The sequence below is a fragment of the Apodemus sylvaticus genome, chromosome 6 (assembly GCF_947179515.1).
Source record: "Apodemus sylvaticus chromosome 6, mApoSyl1.1, whole genome shotgun sequence".
Classification (NCBI taxonomy): Eukaryota; Metazoa; Chordata; class Mammalia; order Rodentia; family Muridae; genus Apodemus; species Apodemus sylvaticus.
The window spans coordinates 92069159-92091305 of NC_067477.1; the positions used below are offsets into that span (position 1 = coordinate 92069159).

Here is a 22147-nt window from a genome sequence, read left to right on the forward strand (position 1 = left end):
CTGTGACTTTGACCTGTACATGTGGCCTGCATGCATGCATATGTGTACTTGTGGGCAATGCACACATACACAAATGAATCAAACACAATACTTTTAAAATAAAAAAGGAAATGTGCCAAAATATAAAACAGAATGGCACAAACTGTTATATACTGGCAAGAAACAGTGAGTAATTAGAAAATGTTATTCCAATTTTTAGTAATATGTTTTTAAAATAAATGATATTTTGTATTGTTTTTCACGATAGGGTTTCTCTGTGTAAGTCTGGTTGTCCTGGAACATGCGCTGTAGACTGGGCTGGCCTAGAACTCACAAGAGATCTAAGTTCCTGCCTCTGGCTCCTGGATTAAGGGTGTGCAGTACCATCACTTGGCTACTCTTTGTAATTTTATTTAATGATGAGGCTTCCCTTATCCACTAAAATGAAGGTTAAAAAGTAAAATTATTTCAGGTAAAGAAAGAATTATTTTCATTAAATATGTAAATGATGATTTTCTATTAGTCTTCAATATTTGTTGGGGAGGACCTAGAGATTTTAGGCCACAGAATGTCAATAGCATGAATTCAATACCTTAGGTAACATAGTTTCCATATTCAAAGCCTTTTGTCATTATAGTATTAATTAAAGTTATATATTCTATGACTACTGCCTTTTTGTTATCCCTCAACCCGCCCTCATCAAAAAGTGAACTATTTTTAGGCAGGGCCGGCTCTTTCTTATCACATTTATCCTCTGTCAGGGATATCTTTCCTGGCACTTAGATAGCTACACTAAATTCTACTGGACACAATATCAAATTTTATTTATGATAATATACCATGTTTGTGTGTGTTTAAAGCTATAAACATTTATAAATAAGGTCTAAAGGAAAACTTAGTCATCTATTGCCTACAATCAGCTCTTATGTCCCTGTATGGCTCTTTTTAATAAACAAAGCTTGAAAAAAAAAAGATGCCTCTAAATTACTTGTCAAGATTACAAGAACAAATGAATGGAAAACTGCACCATATTAGCAAACATAATTTGGAAACTGAAAGTAGGAGGCTTCATAATATAATTACCACTGTGGGCCAGTCTATGTAAATTACTTAGCATGCTTCTCTAAAAGTCATTATAAAACCAACTAGAAGAACCCAGACGTAAGTATAAAGAGATTATTTCATTTGTTATAATGTTAATTATGGCTACTCAAGGAATGTATAACTAACAATTTTTAGCCAAATCATTAAAATTTATAAATAAAGGGACACGACTTACAAGCTGCTCTGATTTCACAGCATATAACTGGATGGTCTTTGCCACATTTTTTGACACAGCTAATGTGAGGTTTGCATCAACAGCAGCTACATTGAGTTCACTGGAGAAAACAAAAGCAGATTTCAATTATTAGCAAACGTAATTAATCAACAAAATAATCACCATCATATAACCTGAAACCCAATAAAGAACAAACTGGATCTTTATATAGATTCTGCTGATTGCTTCCAAGAATTGGCTACAATGTTTCATTTTTCTCCTAAATTAAGCATTAGGAAAAAGGGCTTTGTTAATGATCAGTTTCACATTCATAAAAGGGAGCCATGTCCGGTCTATCATTGAGAGACTAAATTGTGTACACTCACGCTAATACTGCTAAGTGCAATTAGAGGCATGGCGTGCCACAGACATCTGCAAGGAAGTGACAGCTCTTGAATGAAAATGATGACCTTGGAGAAACAAAGGCTAAACATATAAATTACATACGACACATAGGACACCTGGGTTCTGTATAAACTATGCCAGCTCATTCTGCTATGTAAAGAATAAATACATTAAGAGCATGGGGCTTTAATATTTGAATCTTAGATTCTTAAGTATTTCTCTGTTTTATCCACTGTCAACTTTAACAGTGAACTGATAGGACTTTTGATTTGACTGTAAAAGGAAAGAAGACATTTTTCCATGGAAAGAATACCACCAAGCATTAAAAACCATATGGAGTAGAAAAGAAACTCATTATCTCTGAAGTGCATAAAATGTTCACATTTACCACATTAACGTTTTAAAGAAGCTAACCATGAAGACTTTGTCAAGTCCAAGTGTATGGTGGAAGGCCTAGGGCGGCAGAAACACCGTGTAGTACATTCACAGCTGCAGATATGCATATAAGTATCTGTAAACTGCCATCTTCAAATTTGTAGAGCGAAAAAAACCTTAAGCAATCCTACCTCATGGTTCTAGATTGTCCAGCCACTGCTTTTGCTCCTCAAAATGTAAATCACAAAGATATGACACCTTCTAGCTACAACAGAGACTGAGGTCTGACCTGTATGTAATCTTACTAAATTACCTCTGAGGCCAACAGCGTAACTGCACTTGTCTGTCTTTGTCAGAAGTGTCTCTGTCAAATGTGTTTTGAGATTAAAAGCTGTCACATTCACTTGAAAACCTAAAATTACTAAACATAGCAGGCTAATCAGAAGTATTAGGCCTGTTCCTGACATGAAGTGATTTCTGGGTTCAAACCTCTATGCATGTCTCAGTTTTTACAGTTTGTATGATTATGTTATATTTGTTTTCTCATGTAATACTAAGAAGTTAGAGGAGTAAGACCTAGGGCTAGTTCCATCTTGCTAAGATACAAAATATAACAGATAATTTCTACACTATACACACTATATTTGTATCTAAATGGCTTTATTAATTAGAATCTCAAGCATTATGTGAGTGCTTACTACAAAAAGTTAATTGAAATCCTAATCACTAGACTAGTTTGAGATACATTCAGTATGCGCTGCCACTAGAAAGCATGGCAGGTGGCCTCGAATGCCGTCAGACAAGCAGTACATACCATGGCAGGCGGCCTAGAATGCCGTCAGACAAGCAGCACATACCTTGCTATAGTTTTAATGATCCCATCAAGCTCATCAGAGGAAGGAGGACTGCGTCCACCAGGAGGAAAAACCAAGTTGATGGGGTCGAAGAGTCGTGATAGGGATTTTGAGAGATAAGCAGCCTCATAAGGTTGCAGTGAATCTTTCAAAGCTTTTTCTGGACTGAGAGAACAAAAAAAATTTAAAAAGGTAAATAATAGCTATAAACTATAGTTGTAACAAGAATTTCTTTTAAAAAGGTATAAGCACTTTTACAAACATGCTTCATAACTGAACACGTACTAAAGATCACATAAGCATTTTAAGTGTAAAGCTTAGCTATCTAGGATACTATATTCTGTATTGGCGGTCCCCGGAAGCTAAAAGAATACTGCAAGTGCCTATTATTCCTAGCCTGTTTATTGATGATCAAAGCATACCCAAGATGCAGCCAGCAGATTCCTCCCACAATAACCCAAACCTTTTAACTCATAGCCACCATCCTCCATAAAGCCTACAAACTGAGGGGTAGGGTACGGAGGTAAACCTTCCTCGGATTTCTATTCTTGGAATATTGCAAGAATGAAGACAAAATAAAGAAGTATTTGTGACAATCCTATAACAGCATACATGTTCTCAAGTGGAGTTCTCTTACTAAACTCTTCTTTGCCATTCCCTGACCCCAACTATCTCTGCAGGCTCCTATTTAGCAGGCAATGACCAGATTTATACTGTTCTTTTATTTACTAGCAAACGCCTTCAACCACTACTAAGAACTGTTTTATTCCTGGGATTAACTGCCTGTCTCCTTATATCTCCTGCTTAAAATCCCTTCAGTACCCTTTCCACTATCTTCTTTTTCCTTAGAGAATAAATTTCCTATTGAGGTTGGTCTTGCTGTCTATTTTATTTTTTTTAATATATATTTTTATTTTCTATATTCTTTGTTTACAGTCCAAAAGCTTTCCCCTTTCCCAGTTCTCCCCTCCCCATATGTCCCATAAGTCCTCTTCTCTACATCCATTCTCCTATCTTCCCTCTCCCTTTTCTCTCTCCTGGTACTCCCCTACAATGCTGGATCAAGCCTTTCTAGGATTAGGGCCCTCTTCTTCCTTCTTCATGGGAATCATTTGATATGCTAATTGTATCTTCAGGATTCAGAGCTTCAGGGCTAATTAATATCCACTTATCAATGATTGCATTCAATGTGTATTCTTTTGTGATTGCATTACCTCACATAAGATGATATTTTCCAGTTCCATCCATTTGCCTAAAAAATTCATGAGTTCATTGTTTTTAATTGCTGAATAGTACTCCACTGCGTATATATACACCACATTTTCTGTATCCATTCCTCCACTGAGGGAGAAGGAAATTGAAGAAGACCTCAGAAAATGGAAAAATCTTCCATGCTCGTGGATTATCAGGATTAATATAGTTAAAATGGCCATCTTGCCAAAAGCAATATATAGATTCAATGCAATCCCCATCAAAATCCCAACTCAGTTCTTCACAGAGTGAGAAAAAGCAATTCTCAAATTTACCTGGAATAACAAAAAAACCCAGGATAGCTAAAACTATTCTCCACAGTAAAAGAAATTTTGGGGCAATTAGTATCCCAGACCTCAAGCAATACTACAGAGCAATAGTGTTAAAAACTGCATGGTATTGGCACAGTGACAGGCAAGTGGACCAATGGAATAGAACTGAAGACCCAGAAATGAATCCACACACCTATGGTCACTTGATCTTCAACAAAGGAGCTGAAAACATCCAGTGGAAAAAAGATAGCCTTTTCAACAAATGGTGCTGGTTCAACTGGAGGTCAGCATGCAGGAGAATGCGAATTGATCCATTCTTATCTCATTGTACAAAGCTCAACTCCAAGTGGATCAAGGACCTCCATGTAAAACCAGACACACTGAAACTAATAGAAAAGAAACTGGGGAAAACCCTTGAGGACATAGGCACAGGGGAAAAGTTCCTGAACAGAACACCAATAGCTTATGCTCTAAGATCAAGAATTGACAAATGGGATCTCATAAAATTACAAAGTTTCTGTAAGGCAAAGGACACCATCAAAAGGACAAAACAGCAAGCAACACATTGGGAAAAGATCTTCACCAATCCTACATCCTATAGAGGGCTAATATCCAATATATACAAAGAACTCAAGAAGTTAGACCTCAGGGAACCAAATAACCCTATTAAAAATGGGGTACAGACCTAAACAAAGAATTTTCACCTGAAGAAATTTGGATGGCCGAGAAGCACCTTAAGAAATGCTCAACATCATTAGTCATTAGGGAAATGCAAATCAAAACAAACCTGAGATTTCACTTTACACCAGTCAGAATGGCTAAGGTCAAAAACTCAAGAGACAGCAGGTGTTGGTGAGGATGTGGAGAAAGAGGAACACTCCTTCACTGCTGGTGGGATTGTAAGATGGTACAACCACTATTGAAATCAGTCTGGCGGTTCCTAAGAAAACTGGTCATGACACTTTCGGAGGACCCTGCTATACCACTCCTGGGCATATACCCAGAGGATTCCCCAGCATGCAATAAAGACACATGCTCCATTATGTTCATAGCAGCCTTATTTATAATAGCCAGAAACTGGAAAGGGCCCTTGCTGTCTATTTTAATGCTAGGTACCCCCCCTAAGACCCGGAGTCTGCAAGTAGATCCAGGTGACCCTGCCCTTAGAAAGAAAGAAGGGTGGCAATAGCAAAGAGCTGGGCAGAAAAGACATAGGTGGGGCTTAGGTTTCCAGGGCTTGAGGCTGGAGAGAACCAGGAGGAGGAGGTGGAGGAGGAAGAGAAGCCACCATGGCTTAGTTGAGTCATAAAAACTGTGGCCACAAGGGCTGGCCAACTGGAGTTAAGAGCAGCCCACATGAAACACAGTAAGTAATAACTCAAGATTATCGATAGGAAAGTAGCTGTTAATAGCATAGAGGGTAGGTGTCTGACCAGCCTTTGTGCTGTTTAAGGCTTATTGCAAATATAAAGGTTATAAGTATCTTTTATCTGGAAACTAAATAAATGTCTTAGGAAGGGGTAGCAAGCCCAGGTCAGGTTTAAATAATCTCTGACAGCTTCCCTTCATCTTTCATTTCATTCTTGACAACATCTGACGTGCTCTCTGTGTACAGGTAAGTCTCTTCTCAACCTTCTTGTCCACCTACCAGCCTAGAGGTCAGATGTTCTTGGCTCGTGAAGCACAATTCTAATCATTGCTCGACGCTTTCTCCCTCAGTCGGATTCCTCCCCACACAGATTTACTGGCACTAGGCACCAGGCACTCTGATAAGTGATGAGGAGGGTTTTACAGTCTAGTGAAAGGGAGTCAGGTGAAGTTCAAGTATAAAGGAGACTCTCTATCTGCCACCCTTTCCCATCTCCTCTCTTCCCTCAAATATCACTAAATTTTTACAATCTGCCAAGTATTTCCTGAACATGGAAATTTTGCAATGCACTGGGTTACAGTGCATTATAAACAAAACAAAAGAAAACAGTAGCCCAGTAAAGTTCACAAGCTAACAGGAGATATATTAAAAGTTAAACATCAGGTTAAACGAGTAGCATGCAGTGGTTAAAACTATTGGCTACTCTTCCAGAGGACCATGGTTTGACTCCCACAATCCACATGGCAGCTCACAATCTTCTGTAGCTCCAGTTTTAGGGGATCCAAGACCCTCTTTTGGCCACCATAGGTACTTGGCATGCAAATGGTACGTAGATGTACATGGGAGCAGAATGCTCATACAATTTTTTAAAAAGTAAGTCACGATCTCAATATACGACAACAGTAAGTGCTAGAAAACTAATGAGTCAGCAAAGCATCGTCATTAACCATTTTTACAATGTTTAGTATCAATAAGCATGACCCAACCCACACAGTTCCACTACTACAGCAGTTAAGTCTCAATGACCAATGCAGCAGACCACAACTGGGCACATTCTATTTTGTTTATTTGCAATTTTATTTGCCTTCAGTGATTTTCCTATTATTCTGATAAGTAGATTTACTCTATTTACTTTAAAATAACAAAACTTCGCTGGGCAATGGCGGTTACAACTTTGAGCCTAGCACTCCTGAGTCAGAGACAGGCAGATCTTTAAATCTGAGGCCAACATGGTCTATAGAGTTCCAGAACAGAGAAGCCCTGTCTCTAAAAACCAAAAAAGAATTTAAAATTAAAAAAACTTTTCAGAAAGATATGTCCCTCTTTGTTTTCCATTAAAATAAGTGCTATTAAAATAAATTTATATATTATGCAATTCAATATCCTAAAGTCTATAGTTCAGTTCAATACTTTTATATATAAGATCTCTGCAATCATCAATCAGCAGTGTCAATAAAATATTTCTTTCATGTTAAAAAGCAAACAAAACCCAGCAACAACAACAAAGATCATTGGGCCAGTGGTTAAAAGCACTGGCTGGTCTCGCAGAGGACCTGAGTTCATTTCCCAGCACCAACATGGTGGCTCACAACCATCTCCAGTTTAAACTCCAGTTTAAGAGAGCTAACATTTTCTTTTGATTTCAATGGCCATATCATATACTTAAATATGTGCAGACATTCATATCAATAAAATAAATAAGCCTTTAAAAAATAGAAAGAGCAAGGCCTGTTTATGCACACCTTCAATCCCAGTACTCAGGAAGCAGAGATGGGTAGATCTCAATGAGTTCAAGGCCAGCTTGGTCTACAAAGAAGTTACAGGATATCCAAGTGCTGTTATATAGAGAAACTCTGTCTTGGTAAAACCAAACAAACAAAATACAGACAGACAGACAGACAGGCAGGCAGGCAGGCAGGCAGGCAGGCAGGCAGGCAGACAAAATAATAGAAAAAGAAGCTGGTCTGGTAGCACATGTTTTTTCATCCCAGCACTCAAACACAAGAGTTGGAGGCCAGCCTGGTCTACAGAGAGACTCCCAGGACAGGCAGAGAAACCCTGTTTCTAAACTGCCCCTCAAAAACCTTGTCTCTTTTGATTATCACCCACTTCAACCAACATGCACGCATACTCTGTCCACAGTTGTGTGTGAGCACTAAGCTACACTATATTTTCATAGATATCATTAGTCTAGATTTCATGTAAATGATATGTATGCTTTACCATTGGCTTCCTTCACTTAGCATGATGTAATGTTTTTCAAAGTTCACTCATGTTCTCAGTTTCTCCTTGGTACCTTTATTAGTGCTTCATTTCCTCCTATGGGCAAACAATGCTTATTTACAGATAAGCTTGTTTACTTATTCATTGATATTGCAACAACTATGTATTTTGTTTCCATATATCAGCTCTAATAATGCTGATACAAACATTTGGTACAAATTTCTACATGAACATGTTTTTATTTCACTTGTAGACCCAGAAGTTAAAATGGGAATGGAAATGATGTTCAATAGTTCAAGAAAATGCAAAACTACTTTTCAGAGACCTGTGTCATTTCAGATTTACACTACCAGCAAGACTATATTTTCATTATTAAATTAGAAATGTTCTTTATATCCTCTAGATACAATTTGCTGTTAGACATATGTACAAATATTTTCAACTGTTAATGCACTTGAGGTTTTACTTTTAAGGCAGTGATACACACACACACACTCTTTCACTGGTTAGACTTTCAATATTGTATCTAGGAATCTTTTACCATGTCTTAAATTATAAAGATACGCCTTTATATTCTCCTATAATAATATGTTTATACTATACACTTAAAAATTTTAAAGAATTATTCTATGTATGTGCATGTATCTATGCTGTATCATATATGTAGTATGGCTGGTTCCCATAGACTTCAGAAGAAGTAATCAGATCCCCCAGAATTGGAGTAATGACTGGTATAAGCCACCATGTGGGTGCTGCAAATTGAACCTGGGTCCTTTGTGAGCAACAAATGCTCACAATTGCTAGGCCATCTGTTTAACCCCTATAGTGTACATTTAGATCTATGATCCACTTTTAGTTCATTTTTGTATATTGTGTCACAAAAAGGTCTAATTTCATCATTTTGCATATGACTATTGTTTGAGTACCATTTGTGAACAGCTATTCCTTCTGTATTAAACATTCATTATATTCCTTTGTAAAATCAAATTAACATAGAGAATGCAGTTCTTTCTCCCCTTTGAATTCTACTGTATCCTGTGGCAGTACCAAGCCATTATCATTAGAACAGATGTCACCCACAGACATTGGGAGCTTAGCTGCTAGTAATGGGCTTTGTTTAGGAAGCTACCTAAACTTTTTTGGGCTTCTATGACTTAACAATGGCTAAAATCCTTGATGGTTTTATCACAGAATGGTATTGCTGGGGGAAGGGTAGCAAGTTGGCAGTAGCACCAAGGGGAAGAAGTAGGTCACTGTGAGCAAGCCCCTGGGAGCAATATGTTGTCCTCTGCTCCTCGGCCACTGTGAGGTGGACTGTTTCCCTCCACCGGACTTTCCTTCATGATGTTTTTACCTTGCCAGAAAAAAACAAAATGCAACAAGGACAAAAAAAAAAAAAAAAAAAAAAAAAACCAAAAAAAAAAAAAAAACCAAAAAAAAAAAAAAAACCTGGAAAGAAACCTGGAAAGCCATAAGCCAAAACCAAGTCTTTCCTACTGTCTGCTGTTTCTCTCGGTGCCACAATGGCAAACGCGCTGACTGTACAGATAGATGTCTTGACTAGCAAAAAGCAAAAAGCAGAAAATGAGAATTTTATCTTCTGGATGTAAAGTGTTCTTCCCACTGGTTTTGTGCTATTTCTAGTTTTTTCCTAGTGCATGTACATGGACTGAAAAATAAAGCTAAGCCAGAAATACACTGATACTGAACATCATATTTCATAGCAACAGCTTAAAAGTTAATGCATTATTATGTTTCTGCATCTTTCCCTCCTCTTGCTAATCTGTCTTTTTTTGATGAAACAGCTACCGAGGAGAAAATCTGGTCTCAGCCCCCACCCCCTTCCAGCCTAACCTGGTTGTGTATTTCACCAGTCAGTTCTAGCAGACACAACCAGCTGAATTAGGAAAACACTGAAAGAGAAAAAAGCAGCTGACACTACCCCGAAGCTACCTAGTGTTTTTCCTTACTAAGGGAGAAGAATCCACCTATACTTTGTCAGTGCTGTGACAATAAACAATATTTTAGAACTTGAGGAAAGCTACTCTGGCACTCCTGCAGAAATGTGAAATCAGATTTTGTGGAAAGCTGGCAGGGCAGAATTCATAAACATGATATACTGGTTTCCAATGTAACTCTTAAAGATGGCTACAAAATACAGGCTTTGTGGCAACGTAAGGCATCATCTGAACAGATTCGACTACTTAGTCTTTTCTGAAACACTGACTAAGAAAGAATCCAGCATAAGATTTATCTCCCTGGTAGTTTAAAACACACACACACACACACACACTGGATCCACTGAAAGATAAAGATCGCATGTGCTTACCACCCAGCTCCTAATTACCCAGCATAGTGTTAAACTTCAAAACCCATTCTGGTAGAAGGTATAACGCTAATTTAATCTTTAAACAACTTAATCTTTACAGAAAAAATTTGCAAAATACACCGATCATTCCAAAGACTTAGAAGCTTAGTATATTTATAACTTCTAATTTATAAGAAAAATAGAAAAGAGAATTCCTAAAATGCCAATAACCCATTCATTCAAATTAAATAAAACATACTCATAATCTGGCCTTTTCAGTATGAACATGTCTTGTGCATCGTCTTCCATGTGTGGGAGGTCAACACAGAGGTCAGGTCCACTCATACTGAAAGTCCCTTGGGTATTTTGACCGAACTGCTGAAGACGCTTCCATAAGTCATTATAAAGACGTAACAGTTTAGGGTATTCACCTTCAAATGCTTGTTTCAAAAACATAGAAGCTGCCAAAGAAAATATGTATTAGATAAATCATAAGGCAATGAGAAGTAGTAAGTAAGAATTTGCTTTTCACACGAATATGTAATACACAGATCAATACTAAAGTAAAGGACAAACTAAAGATATGTCCAAAGACACCTTTGAAATTCACTGCATTTGGTCAAAACCCATACAATCTGAGATGTTATTTACATAATAATAATAGAATTTGCTATTTTAGTTGAATATGTTCTTTTCTTGATAACTGATAAAAATAGATACATGGAAACAAATCTATACAGCCATTTCTTTCTTAACGTAACTAATTTTGTTCTATTGGTTTAATAGCAAAACCAAAGACAGTACAAACAGAGAAACAAATGTAAAAGGAGAGCATTACTTAGGTGTAAACATTATAAATAAAACTTTTCTAAATGTAATCCAGCAACATTTAAAAAGAATATGACATGACTGAGAATCATTCTAGGAATTAATCATTAGTTTAACATTTAGAATCAGTCAGTGTGACTCATCATACTAACAAACTTCTAAGAAAAATCACAGTATCTTCCAATAGAGGAAAAATATTTAGGAAAAAAAAAACCCTAACATTTACTGCTAATATCAGTTCTAAGGGAAAGCAGGATCTGAAATGGATGCCCACAGCAGGAGTGAAGAGTCAGCAGAGCCTCCGCTGGAATCAGCACAGTCCGGTGATTGAAAAACAGACTCTCAGGCTAGAGACAACAGCCTGCTTAAGAGGCAGTGTGGTCCACTATGGGAGTTAACAGGAGACTGAGCTTCACATACAGATCAATGAGCAAACGATACAATCTATACACCGACCACAACCACTCAGAAGTTGAAGTTTTAAAATAATACATTAGCAAAAGCATTAATATGTGAACATTTTAGCCATATATCTAGCAAAATGTGATGACAGCGCGGAAATGACAGTAACCTAAGGAGACCTAAATACCTACAGATGTAATATCCTACTTAGTAGGCTAATTGCTACAGGTGAATTATGACCAGGTTAATCTGTACATTAAATGCAATCTCACACAAAAATCATTGCAGACGTTTTGTAGAAATTAAGAAAATGACCTAGAAGTGCAAAATTAACTTTTGAGAAAATAGGAAACGACTCTGTATGATCTCAAGATTTTAAAAACTATGATAATAAAAATGCAAAGATAAGCTGGTGAGGGTTCAATATCAAGAAATGTAACAATTTAATATTTATATGCACACTCCTAGCACAATCCCTTATGCCTTATATAGAAACTAACTCACAAAGGTTTTAACTTTCCAAATGAATATGTGAGGAAACTGGCCTTCCCATGGCTAAGACATGATATGAAACCCATGTCACCATCACTGAAAGAAGTCATGGAGAATCTGTATCAAAAGTGTCTTTTCCTCAGTAGGCACCACAGAGGGAACAAGGCAAGCCCAGGGTGGAAAAACGTATCCATAAATATTTGAAAAAGCATTTATAGCCAGAGTATACAAAGTTGGATATATTTTTTTTATAAAGGACCAGTATCAAAGAAGCTCTGTGGATGACAAATAAGAACTAGAAAATATTAAACATCTTCAATCAATTGTCAAATATAAACTACATTGTCACAACTGAATTAATTGTGCAAATGTCTTTAAAAAGAAACAAAATGAAAGTCTATATAAAAATTTGAAGATATAGAAATGGAATTCTAAAACACATTGTTGCAAAGAAAAAAGTTATGTATGTGGGGGGGGGGGGTATGTGTGTAAGAGACAGAGACAGAGACAGCAATCCGCCATTGTATTCCCAGTTACAATTTCTATTCCAAAAGAAATAACAATATATGTCTATATAAAGACTTGTACATGAACATTAAAACCATTTTTATTTCAGGAAGCCAAAATTGAAAAAAAAAAAAACCAAATAACATCAACAGATAAACACATGAACACAATGAGAAAAAAAATACATACAAAACAGACAAAATAATACATATGGGTAATATCTAGCAATAAAAGCACAGGAAAGTATGGATAACCCTCAATAAAAGCATGTACCAGAAAGAGGACAGGCAAGTAAAAACTTATGATCTCCTCTGTACCACGTAATTTGTCTAGACTTCTAAAACACAGGGGGTAAGATAGGTGGGAAGAGATCCTAAAGTGTAGCAACCCCAGGAAGGTGGGGAACATCCACTGAGGTTTCACTGTTGTGACCTGGGGAGGTGGGAAGTGTGCACTGAGGTTTCACTGTTGTTTGGATTTTGAGAGTCTTTTTCTGTAGCTTAGGTTGGCCTGGAACTCACTGACCGTGCAGTGTAGGCTAGCACCAAACTTGCAGCAATCCTCCTGCTTTGGCCTCCAGAGTACTAGGATTACGGGTTTGGGTTAAATTTTTATTGATGTGATGGTCTGACGAGGTTCTATATGATTCAAAACTTATCAGCTTATATGCTTTAAGTATTTATAGATTTTGTATACCAATTTTATCCTAGTAAAGCTGCTTCCAATGGAAACAGATGAGAAAGAACTTCTTTGGCTTCCCTCCTCCACTGATGAAGCAGCAATCCATCACTGGCTCCTGAATTTCCCTAACACAATTTCCTCCAGGGTATACCAATAAAGCAAGGGTCTAGCTGATTGAATACTAGTAAAAAGAAACCTTGAGAGAGGTTTTGCCGGGCTGCTGCAAGAAGGCGGGTTGTGCACAGTTCACTATTGGGGCAGTTTGTAAACCAAGCCAAAGCTTCTTTTGTAGCCTCTAGCTGAACAAGCGTCATGCATGCACGCCCGAGCTGCTCCACGTCTTCCTCTCTCATCTGTCCTCCACACACTCGGACACTGCAGCGGCTCCTGCTGAAGGCTGGCAGGCCCCAGGGTGACATCCCCCAGCAAGTGGGTGTCTCCGGCCTGCCTGTGCTGGGCACCAGAGTACAGGTCTGTGGGCAGCATGGCAATCTGCAGGCCTCTGTCGCTCTTCCTCCTCCTGAGCTGAGCTGCTGCCTGGATTTGATTTGATTTTATGTGTCCTAGGCATAAAAGAAGCTTTGGCCATCAAGCCAGCATCAAGCTGGGACGAACAAAGGACTACCAGCTGCTCTGCCCCTGACTGCCATGACAACATGCTGTCTCTCTGCCCATTGCCGGGAAGGGGTTAGGGATACAAAATCATTTATATATATATCAACTTTAAGTTTTGGAGGGGCTCGATGTTTACAGAAATGTCCTTTAATTTTAGATGTTGTTTTTAAGAATGAAATGGGAAATGAAATGGGAAATGAATCAAATAATCTTGATTAAAAAAAAATGGGTCACATTAACTTCACTTCTGTCTTATTTTTTTTTCTCCTGCCCATGGGGCTAGAGAGATGGCTCTGCAGTTAGGGACTTGCTGCTGTTCTTATCCTGCCATTCCCAAGTCTCTCTCCACGTCCTGGCTTCTGGAGTTAGTTCAGGTTATATTCCCAAATCTACAGATTCAAAACTAGGATTCACAAAATAAAATCTGAGATGCCTGTCTTTCTTGGCCTCAGTTAATTCAACCCTGCCTGAGAAGAGGCTTTTACAGCATCGAAAGGTGATTTGTAAGCAACATGGGCAAAAAGCAGTCAGTTTACCCACTCAGCTCTAAAGCCTAAAGCCACAATGACTGGCCCAGCAAGATGTCTCCATTATACAATAGTGGCACTTTTATCTTGGGACTAATCAAGAGCTATGTAATTGGACTCAAATCCCCTCCAGTAGGAAGAAACTCATATTCCTTCTTACTATCTGTGGTTTGAAAGGCCACAAAACTAGAGAAAAACCTACTACCGCCATTTTCCTTAAACCAACATAATTTCTAACTGCATTCTAAATACTTATCCTTATACCCACAATTAAGTCTAGCTTTCACCCTTCATCAAAGTGTAGCCTCTTTTTGCAACAGAGAGGTCCAACTGGTCAAACAGCAAAAGATAAATAACCATAAGTGCACAGTCACAATTGATACATCTACAATTCAATCCCTGCTAAGGCTCAGGGAACATTGTAGAAGAGGGGACAGAAGGAGTATTAGAGGCACAGGACCAAGATGTCTGCTGTTAAATAGTATCTTCTAGGCACAACAAAGAAACATCAATAAGTTGTCTAAACAAGACCTGCATAATTACAACACCAGATGACATGCAGACACAGGCGAAGAAAACCTCACAGTGTCCTGCCTTAAGGTGAAGACCACAGCTTCTACCCCTTCCTCTACCTCTGCCTGCCCGTCCCTTCTGCTATGGTAGAGCCCTGCCAGGTCGGCCACAGGGAAGGCCCCATCTCCTGATACTTTCTAGAGACCCAGCAGCACGCGTGTGTGACCTCAGCTTTTAAGAACTAAATTGTTTACATAAAGTCCTGTATGTACATAGGACATCAAAACAGAAGTGAAGTGAACCTGTCTAAAGGAATAAAGAGGGACAAATGAGAGGCAGGCAGGAGAGGAAGAAGAAAAGGGGTACGGGGAACATGCTCTAAATGCATTAGATAAATGTCCTTAGATAAATGTCTGTGCTTAGATAAATGTCCAGATGCAACACAGGACCATGTACAGTGAACTTATACTAAAAAACAAACAACAAAAAAACCTAATCACCGCCCCCACAACTGAAAAATGCATCATTTAGCTTCAGTGGCATAATGTTTGTTTGCACACACTGTTGCTTAAGGCAAGGTTTTGTGTGGTTCAGGCTGGCCAAAAACTTCTGATCGTCTTACTAATGTCTTCCAAGTGTTCTAATATTAGAGAGGGAGAGGGAGAGGGAGAGGGAGAGGGAGAGGGAGGAGAGGGAGAGGGAGGAGGGAGGAGGGAGGAGGGAGGAGGGAGGAGGGAGGAGGGAGGAGGGAGGAGGGAGGAGGGAGGAGGGAGGAGGGAGGAGGGAGAGGGAGAGAGAGAAGAAGAAGAAAGAAAGAAAGAAAGAAAGAAAGAAAGAAAGAAAGAAAGAAAGAAAGAAAGAAAGAAAGAAAGAAAGAAAGAAAGAAAGAAAGAAAGAAAGAAAGAAAAAAGTAGTCATAATTATCTACCTTAGTTGCTCTAAGTCTCATAACATCGCTTTTCTTTTTCTTTTTCTTTTTCTTTTTCTTTTTCTTTTTCTTTTTCTTTGACATAGGTCTTACTTTAAGACACTGACTGGCCTGGAACTCACTATGTAGACCAGGTTGCCCTCATAGAAACTTATCAGCTTCTGCTTCCTGGGTACTGGATTAAAGGTATAACCACAAGCAGCCAGTATTGTTAACCACTGAGCCATGTCTATACCAAGCCCAACCATTTTTAAATACTAGGTTTTCATGAAAGGACACAGCATCTTCCCTCATCCCTTCCCTTTTATTTCTGTCTGCCAGGTCCTATTTACTGAATCCCTGCTGTGGGCCAGGTTATTCACTAGCCCCTGAGGATGCCACCATCATGAAGAACACTCCTTGTTTTATGGGGCAAATATTCGGGTGGTGATGGTAATTAGACACAGCAGATAAATTATTAATAAGGGCTATGGAGAGTACTGAAACATTTTTTTTTCGATGAGAAATTCTGGGAAAAGTCTCAAATAAGAAAAAGAAATTATGTTCACTTTGCTTGTTTCTATTGAAACTTAAAAATATGGATCATAACCCAACAGGCTGCTGAGTTAATATTATTATTATCTGGAAACTACAAGTAAAAGAATAGACAAAAGGCTCAGAAGCCATATTTTGGAACTAATCATTACCCATAGATAATTAAAAGGACTTGCTATATTAATTAATTTCATCTTCATGGTTACAGATTTAGCATTTTACTTTTGAATAAACTAAATTTAAATTTAGTTTTTGTTCAAAACCAAGAACTATACTTTCTAGTAGACTATTTTTGCTAAGCATGAACACGCATAATCAGTAAGAGCATGTTCCTAAGGAAATTTTCCTTTAGATATATTCTGCCAAAATATTACTTAGACAATCTGCTACATTGTCTGTAATCTTCAACTCTGCAGATGGCTACATTCCTTAACATGGCCTGCCTAGAATGTGAGGAAGCTCTATAGCACACTACGGGAACTGTGCATGCTACAAAAATGGAAGATGCTTGACAAACAACTTACTTTGGAATTCTCCCCAAGGAAGCTATTAAAATAATAATGATATCAGAAGATACAGACTACTCTACATGTGAAATATTTATGAGAATCTCTGCCTAAAATAATTCTATTTCCTCTCAGTAGCTTCTTTGACTCACAAACAGATGGCCCCAAGAGGTAAGAACTGAAAAAATATACACTGAATTTCACAATTAAGAAGTAGGTCACTGGTAACCTTAATGAGAACAGTTTCAATAGAATGGTGGAAGACAGTCAGACCTGTTAGTTACACCTAGCTGAGAATGGACAGAATGGAAATGGAGACAAAAGTAGAAATCACTCTCATGAGAAATAGAGAAGAGGACAAAAGGAGAATAAAGAGTAACTAAAGAGGAAGGCTCGTATTAGTTGTGATTAGTCTACATTCAAGAAGAAGCCAGAATTCCAGCCAGAAAGCCAAGCATGCCTGATGCTGGTTAGGGCTCTCTCAAAAGCTGAGTAAGAGTGAACACCCAGCCCAAGGGGCAGGAGGGAAGTCCATGCAGCTGCTGAAGGAAGAAGGGGAAGCCGGCTCTAACATGGGAAACAGTATTCAGAAGCTGAGCTTTATAACAAGGCAGTCTTGCCTTCAGAGGGATGATTATTCAGAAAGAATAGAATGAGGTAAAGCAGAATGGACGGATGGCAAGCACTGAGATCTGGAATGGATAAAGAAAGTAAAAGGGGAAACTGAGCAAAATCTTGGTCTCTATTTGTCACTCTCTCTCTCTCTCTCGCTCTCGCTCTCTCTCTCTCTCTCTCTCTCTCTCTCTCTCTCTCTCTCTCTCTCTCTCTCTCTCTCACATACACACACACACACACACTTATGCATACTCCAATAGCACCATTACTTTTGATACTAGACTAGGAATTCTATAAGATGGGTCAATGGGGGGGGGGCTAGAAAGATGGCTCAACTGTTAAGAGCACGACAGCTCTTAAAGAGGTCCTGAGTTCAATTCCCAGCAACCACATGGTGACTCAAAACCATCATAAATAGCTAAATCTAATAAAGATTAAATAATAGCAGTGGTATTGGTAAGTGGTAAGAAAACTTCTGCTTCTGATTGGTCGAGGTGGTACAAATGAGCCAAACTGGCCCTCTTATATGATTGTGTACACAAGTGAATACAATCTTTGAAACAGTGGTTTCCAAGACATTTTATATCACAGAACAAATGTGATATAAGAAATAGAGTCTGCCCGCCTACTCTTTTGGAAGGAATTTCCAGGCCACAGCTCAGGAACGGGCTTAACAGACTGGCACATCACATCATGGGAGGATGTACCAGAGGGGAGGGAGCTACACGGACTAAAGAGACCTGCAAAGTGTCTACCCAGAATATGTGGCAAAACTTACCCCAGCATGTGTGAGGAAATCCCTCAGGGATAAACAGCCACCCCAAACACCAGAGGGGAGATATCTGTTAGTCACACAGGGCTGGAAATAGTTTCTGTTCCTTACAGCCTAGCTGGGAGCCTGATAGTATACCTCAGGGATGTGGAACTGTGCTAAAAGTTCTACCTCTGAAGTGGGAAGTAATTAGTCCTAGATGAATCACTGTCCCAAGATTGCTAATAAATCTTAAAACAAGTCTCAGAAGGGTCAGTATATGTTTGAGGCAGACAGTAAGAGTCCTTAAAGCCAGCAAAGGCCACCAGCACCAAGCCAGGTGAAATTCAGTGTCTGAGACACAAGGAAAGGCAATCTAACCGAAAAAGCAGGAGTAAGAGCCACATAGCGGTACCAAACAGAGCGCTCCAGATCAGGCCTACTACCCGAGAGCCAATTTCTTATTGTGGGGAGGTGGTTTGAGATACTTTACAGAATTGTTATACAATTTCTACAAGAAAGATGTTAGACAATCAATAATAAACAATATTCTAATATGCATAAGCTTAAGTCTTTCTCACCTGAAGAACTTCGGATGGCTGAGAAGCACCTTAAGAAATGTTCAACATCATTAGTCATTAGGGAAATGCAAATCAAAGATTTCACCTCACACCAGTCAGAACGGCTAAGATTAAAACCTCAGGAGACAGCAGGTGTTGGTGAGGATGTGGAGAAAGAGGAACACTCCTCCACTGCTGATGGGATTGCAAGCTGGTACAACCACTCTGGAAATTAGTCTGGGGGTTCCTCAGAAAACTGGGCACGACACTTCTGGAGGACCCTGCTATACCACTCCTGGGCATATATCCAGAGGATTCCACAGCATGTAATAAGGATACACACTCCACTATGTTCAAAGCAGCCCTATTTATAATAACCAGAAGCTAGAAAGAACCCAGATGTCCCTCAACAGAGGAATGGATACAAAAAATGTGGTATATATACAAAATGGAGTACTATTCAGCCATTAGAAACAATGAATTCATGAAATTCTTAGACAAATGGATGGAGCTGGAGAACATCATCCTAAGTGAGGTAACCCAGTCTCAAAAGACCAATCATGGTATGAACTCACAGATAAGTGGATATTAGCCTAGAAGCTTGGAATACCCAAGATACAATCCACATATCAAATGATTCTCAAGAAGAAGGAAGGAGTGGCCCCTGGTCCTGGAAAGGCTCAGTGCAGCAGTATAGGGGAACACCAGAACAGGGAAGTGGGAAGGGGTGGATGGGGGAACAGGGGGAGGGAAGAGGGCTTATGGGACTTTCAGGGAGGGAGGATCCAGGAAAGGGGAAATGATTTGAAGTGTAAATAAAGAATATATCAATTAAAAAAAAGTTTAAGATATTTGTATTATGCTACAGGTTCTGGGGAGTAGATATTATCATACTGAAAACAATTTTAAATAGAAATTATGGCAGTGATAGCTCAGTGAGTTAAAGTGTCCACCCTAAGTGACTGGTGACCTGAGTTTCATCCCAGGAATCACATAGAAAGAGGAGAAAATCAACTTTCAAACATTGTTCTTGGAGCTCCAGATGTATGCCATAAAATGCTTATAGTAGAAAGTCCACACATATGAAATAAAATGAAAAGTTAAAAAGTTAAAGTCATTAAAGGAAAAGAATCATGTCTATAACAACCCAGTATTTTAAAGAACTTATAAAAAAGTGATCGAATACATTTTAATATTTTACAATACTAGATTATAGCAGCCAAAATAAAAATGAACAGACAGGATTCATTTTCTCTCTCTGGCTTGATGATGGCTACCAGCTTGCCAAGGAGTCTCACAGTAGGCAAGCTCTTACTAGTCTCTTTTGTATGAGGATATAAATTCCATGAGATCAGGGCCCTACCCTAAGATGCTATTTAACTTAATTTCTTCCATAAGATCCCTGTGGTGTAGCTGCTTCCTCCACACTGGAGCAGTTGTGAGGACTTTCACTTCATTAACTTTCATTGTGTGGTGTGAGTGAAGGGAAAGGAATGAAGATTAGAAACTTCTGAACACCCCCCCCACACACATACACACAAAGCCATTCCTATCACACCTAACAGTAAAATTGACCGAAATGAGAGTTCTTGATGTTGCAGCTTCCAAGAGTCATCAAGGAGACTGCTGAGTTGTTCATGCTTGCATAAGTAGTCCTAATAAATTCTCTGGTTCACCAAGCTGGACCTGGATGAAGATTTTCACTGCTCTGTCAATCTTCTATCTATAGTGAAGAGACATTTCTTTGAATTTCCCCAGAAAAAGTCACACAACAAGCTCTGTCTCAATATCATACTGGAGATTTGGGTTCAATATATTAACTGTGAGTGTGTGTGTGTGTGTGTGTGTGTGTGTGTGTATGTGTGTGTGGTGGGGACACACACACAAGTATTATTTAGTTCATAACACAGATGGCTTGAATATTTTCAACAATTCTTTGTTCCTTTTCTCTCTCAGCTTCAAGACTTTCATAGCACATATGTTAGACTTAAAAGTCCCACAAATGCAGAAAAGTCAAAGCGTTCTTTGCTTTCTTTCCTTGGGCCCTTACTTGGAATAATGCTGGTGTTTATGTCTTTACGTCCACAATCCCCTCCCTCCTTTAAGGTTAAGTGCACTATTATTCTCACTCATTGAAGTAATTTTAGATACCATAAGTTTCTTTTGTTGTTGATTTACTCACTTGCCTCAGAAACACTTGAACAAATACAAATGCCTGGAGAAGGACTTTAAACTCCTGTCTGACTCTTCCCATAGATGTTCTAATGTCTCTGTTCTTCCTCTCTTCCTAGGGATGGAGTCTACTTTGCTGTTTCTCCCAGGTGTGCACACTGTAATTACATGCTGGCTATGTGCTTCTATATCGCTGATGACATATTTTGTTGTGCTTAGGCTCAACTGAGCAAACCCAGTGTGATGGCTATTCTTTTGTTGTCACTTTGACTATATCTGGAATGAATTACAGTCCAGAAATGGAAGACTCACCAGTGAGAGATTCTTTTGCTTGGTTTGAAGTAGATGAATCCACTTCTAGTTTGGACCTTTGAGGCAGGAAGATAGATGCTTTTGATTTTGATGCTGAAGTCAATGTAAGGGCATAAAAGGAAGCTCTTGCTCTGCCTGCTTTCCCTTCCCATGCTAGCATATCTGTTCCTTCACTGGCATGGTGCACTTGCTTCCTCACGACTCCAGCATATACTGAAGTCATGCCTATGGCTTTGCTGACTGGGCAACTAATAACCTCTTAGAGTTTCTGTCACAGCTAGCCATTGTTGAATTAGCTGGACTGCAGCCTGTAGTCATTCCAATAAAACCCCTTTCTATACAGAGAGAGAGGAATTCTATTATTCTGTTACTCTAGTGAACCATGGTTGTTATAAGAGCAACTCCTTGCTTCTGTGTTTTGTACAGCTGTCTGGAACAGTCAGGCAGAGAGCCAGATGAGCTCGGAGTTCAGTTTGTGTCCTTTCCTCATGGATCACTGCACAATGCTCTGGGTCTAGAAATAACTCTTGCAAACTTTACTCAGTGTTTAACTTAAAAGTTAGAGATGAGCCTGCCGGACGGTGGTGGCTCACACCTGTAATTCCAGCACTCTGGGAGGCAGAGGCAGGCGGATTTCTGAGTTTGAAGCCAGCCTGGTCTACTGAGTGAGTTCCAGGACAGCCAGGGCTACACAGAGAAACCTTGTCTCCAAAAAAACCAAATCCAAAAAAAAAAAAAAAAAAAACAAATTAGAGATGACCATGCTACTGCAGTTGCTTTGATAGATAAGAGTCAGTCTGTGTCAACCTCTGCTTATTTTCAAGATGTATGTAACTTTGTATCAAAAAATAACTAATTCTTAGTATATTATGTTTAATCATAAGGTTATGATTTTCTACCAGTTTTACAC

The 22147-nt window shown here is 38.8% G+C and overlaps 1 protein-coding gene across 1 annotated transcript in view; it reads right to left on the bottom strand.

The window, feature by feature from the left end:
- Cog5 (component of oligomeric golgi complex 5) overlaps window positions 1–22147 on the bottom strand; it is a 300848-nt gene that overhangs the window by 81048 nt on the left and 197653 nt on the right. The window contains exons 12-14 of the mRNA XM_052185982.1: window positions 10554–10755; window positions 2875–3036; window positions 1259–1358 (exon numbers count right to left, since the gene is read on the bottom strand). Coding sequence (XP_052041942.1) covers window positions 1259–1358; window positions 2875–3036; window positions 10554–10755 — 464 coding nt within the window. The remainder of the gene's footprint in view (window positions 1–1258; window positions 1359–2874; window positions 3037–10553; window positions 10756–22147) is intronic.